At 41.2% G+C, this 2038-nt stretch overlaps 1 protein-coding gene across 1 annotated transcript; it reads right to left on the minus strand.

The window, feature by feature from the left end:
• Positions 1 to 1430: 1430 nt before the first annotated feature.
• Positions 1431 to 1835, minus strand: LOC145803801 (DELLA protein GAI1-like). The gene has a single exon (XM_082897156.1). The coding sequence runs from the start codon at positions 1833 to 1835 to the stop codon at positions 1431 to 1433; it is 405 nt and encodes a 134-aa protein (XP_082753282.1).
• Between the last annotated feature and the right edge of the window lie 203 nt (positions 1836 to 2038).

Below are 2038 nucleotides of genomic sequence, written 5' to 3' on the forward strand. Positions count from 1 at the left end.
TCCAGTGATCAAAGCCTAGTAACTTTGAGAAATCAACACTGGGCTAGGACCAATAACATTCAAACACTTGTCAAGCAGAGGCCTAACCACGTAAGCAGACAAAGATCCTGCAAAGTTATTGCACCCACACATCAGCCACTAATGAGGCTCTCACAGTATTAAATACGACTATCCCTTCACGTCGGAGGACACAGACACACCATGAACGATGAGAGCTAGAATATAGACTTTCAGCTAACACGACAGTCTGGAATAGACAAGGAAATGATGAGCAAAGGGTATAAGGCAGCTTTCAAAATGCGTAAAAGGTTAAGTACTTCATCCCATTCTCTCTGTCTCTCTCTTTCTCTATAATCAATCCACCATGATCTAACTTGATCGTCGGAGTGTTCGCCGGAGGACTACCTCCCCCTTTGGGCCTTTTTGTTGGCACACACTGTGGATTCCAAGGCTAGAAAACCAGTTAGAAGTATGGATAAGTCCAACCCATGTCCCCTTTGATAAATTGTATCAACAGCCTTCAATATTTTCAACCAATATGGTTAGTTAAAATATGACTTTGTTTTCTTAAAGCGCTACAATATGGTTAATTAAAATATCCACTTAACTGAAATAATTAATTATTTTAGGAAGTGTTAAATAAGTTAATTTTTTTATTTATTATAAAAAAATATGTAAAAAGTAAAGAGATAATGTGTATCAAACAAGTCCAAAAGTCAATAAACTATGACTTGTTTTGGGAAGAAGGTTAAAAATTAGTTTTTTAGATTTTTTGGCTTTTTTTTTTTTGAAAAATATATATAAAAAAAAGGGGAAAATTAGTCTAGGTCCCTCTCCCATTTTTAGTAATGGAAGAGATCGACAATTTTATTTTTTGATGTCTAAGGTCCCTAAACCCACACCATATATCATATCAGAGAAATTTAACTCTCTCTATCTCTTATCTTCTACTACAGAGCGGTACCTCCAATCTCTATCTCTCTTTCTGAAACCCTAGACAGAAGAGATGGGCAAAGTCAAGGGCAAGCATCGTTTGGACAAGACTACCACCTAGCAAAAGAAGACAGCTACAGATCTTGCGCAGCATGGAAGCTCATCCAACTCGAGTCCAAGTTCAGCTTCCTCCGCTCCTCATGCGCCATCCTTGACCTCTACGCCGCCCCCGGTGACTGAATGCAAGTCTCCGTCAAGCGCGTCCCCGTCGACAACCTCGTCATCGACATCGACCTCATTGATGAGTGATGATAATTCATAAGGGAGTTGAGAGAGTCTTTGGATTTTTCTTGGGATCGACGAGACAGTGGAGGACGATGATACAGATGAGGGTTTGAGGTGTTTGTTTGGCTGTTGAATTTCTAGGTACATGGCTTTGCCTGTAATTTCTTTGAGATCGTAATCATCGGAAGAAGAGTCTTGGAAAATTCTGTGATTTAGGGGTGGCGGTGGCTGTCGAAGGCCGGCGGAGGAGAGAGGGAAAAGTCGAAATTAGGAAAAGGGTGGAGCTCGAAAATCATGGATTCGAGCCAAGAAGAGAGATCAGAAGGGTTGTAGTGAGCAGTCTCAGAAGCAAGGTGAGACAAGCCATCTTCCTGAGCATGACCCATCACTTCTTCGAGCTGTTCGAGCTTCTGAGCAACTTCGCTCATGTCGGAAGCTTTCACATTGTAATCCAACACAGCCAATAGCTCATTCATTCCAGCATCCTGCTCCTCCCACACCTTACTTTTCCTTCCCGCCTCCTCTATGAAGTAACCACAGCTGCCGCAGAAAGTGTCCTTATAGGGAGGAAGAAGATGAGGAGGAGGAGGAGGAGGGTTATGGAGGTCGCGCTTCATCTCTCTCTCATTATTTTTTTGTCTAAGACAAGGAGAGCTCATAAAATGGCATCATGTAGCCAAATGCAACAAACGGAACAACGACGACGTGAATCTCTATCTCAATTTTTTCCAGCAAAGAGAGTTTTTTATTTTTTGAAGTTGTGAAAGTTTTGACTAGTAAAAAAGAAACAGAGTAGCAATACTAGTAAAAAATTGTTAGA

The sequence above is a fragment of the Camellia sinensis genome, chromosome 12, assembly GCF_055761805.1.
Source record: "Camellia sinensis isolate YWXY chromosome 12, ASM5576180v1, whole genome shotgun sequence".
NCBI classification, from domain to species: Eukaryota; Viridiplantae; Streptophyta; class Magnoliopsida; order Ericales; family Theaceae; genus Camellia; species Camellia sinensis.

Bases quoted from the DNA above. Each gene is read 5' to 3' on its own strand.
- LOC145803801 (XM_082897156.1), bottom strand. From the start codon at position 1,835: ATGAAGCGCGACCTCCATAACCCTCCTCCTCCTCCTCCTCATCTTCTT.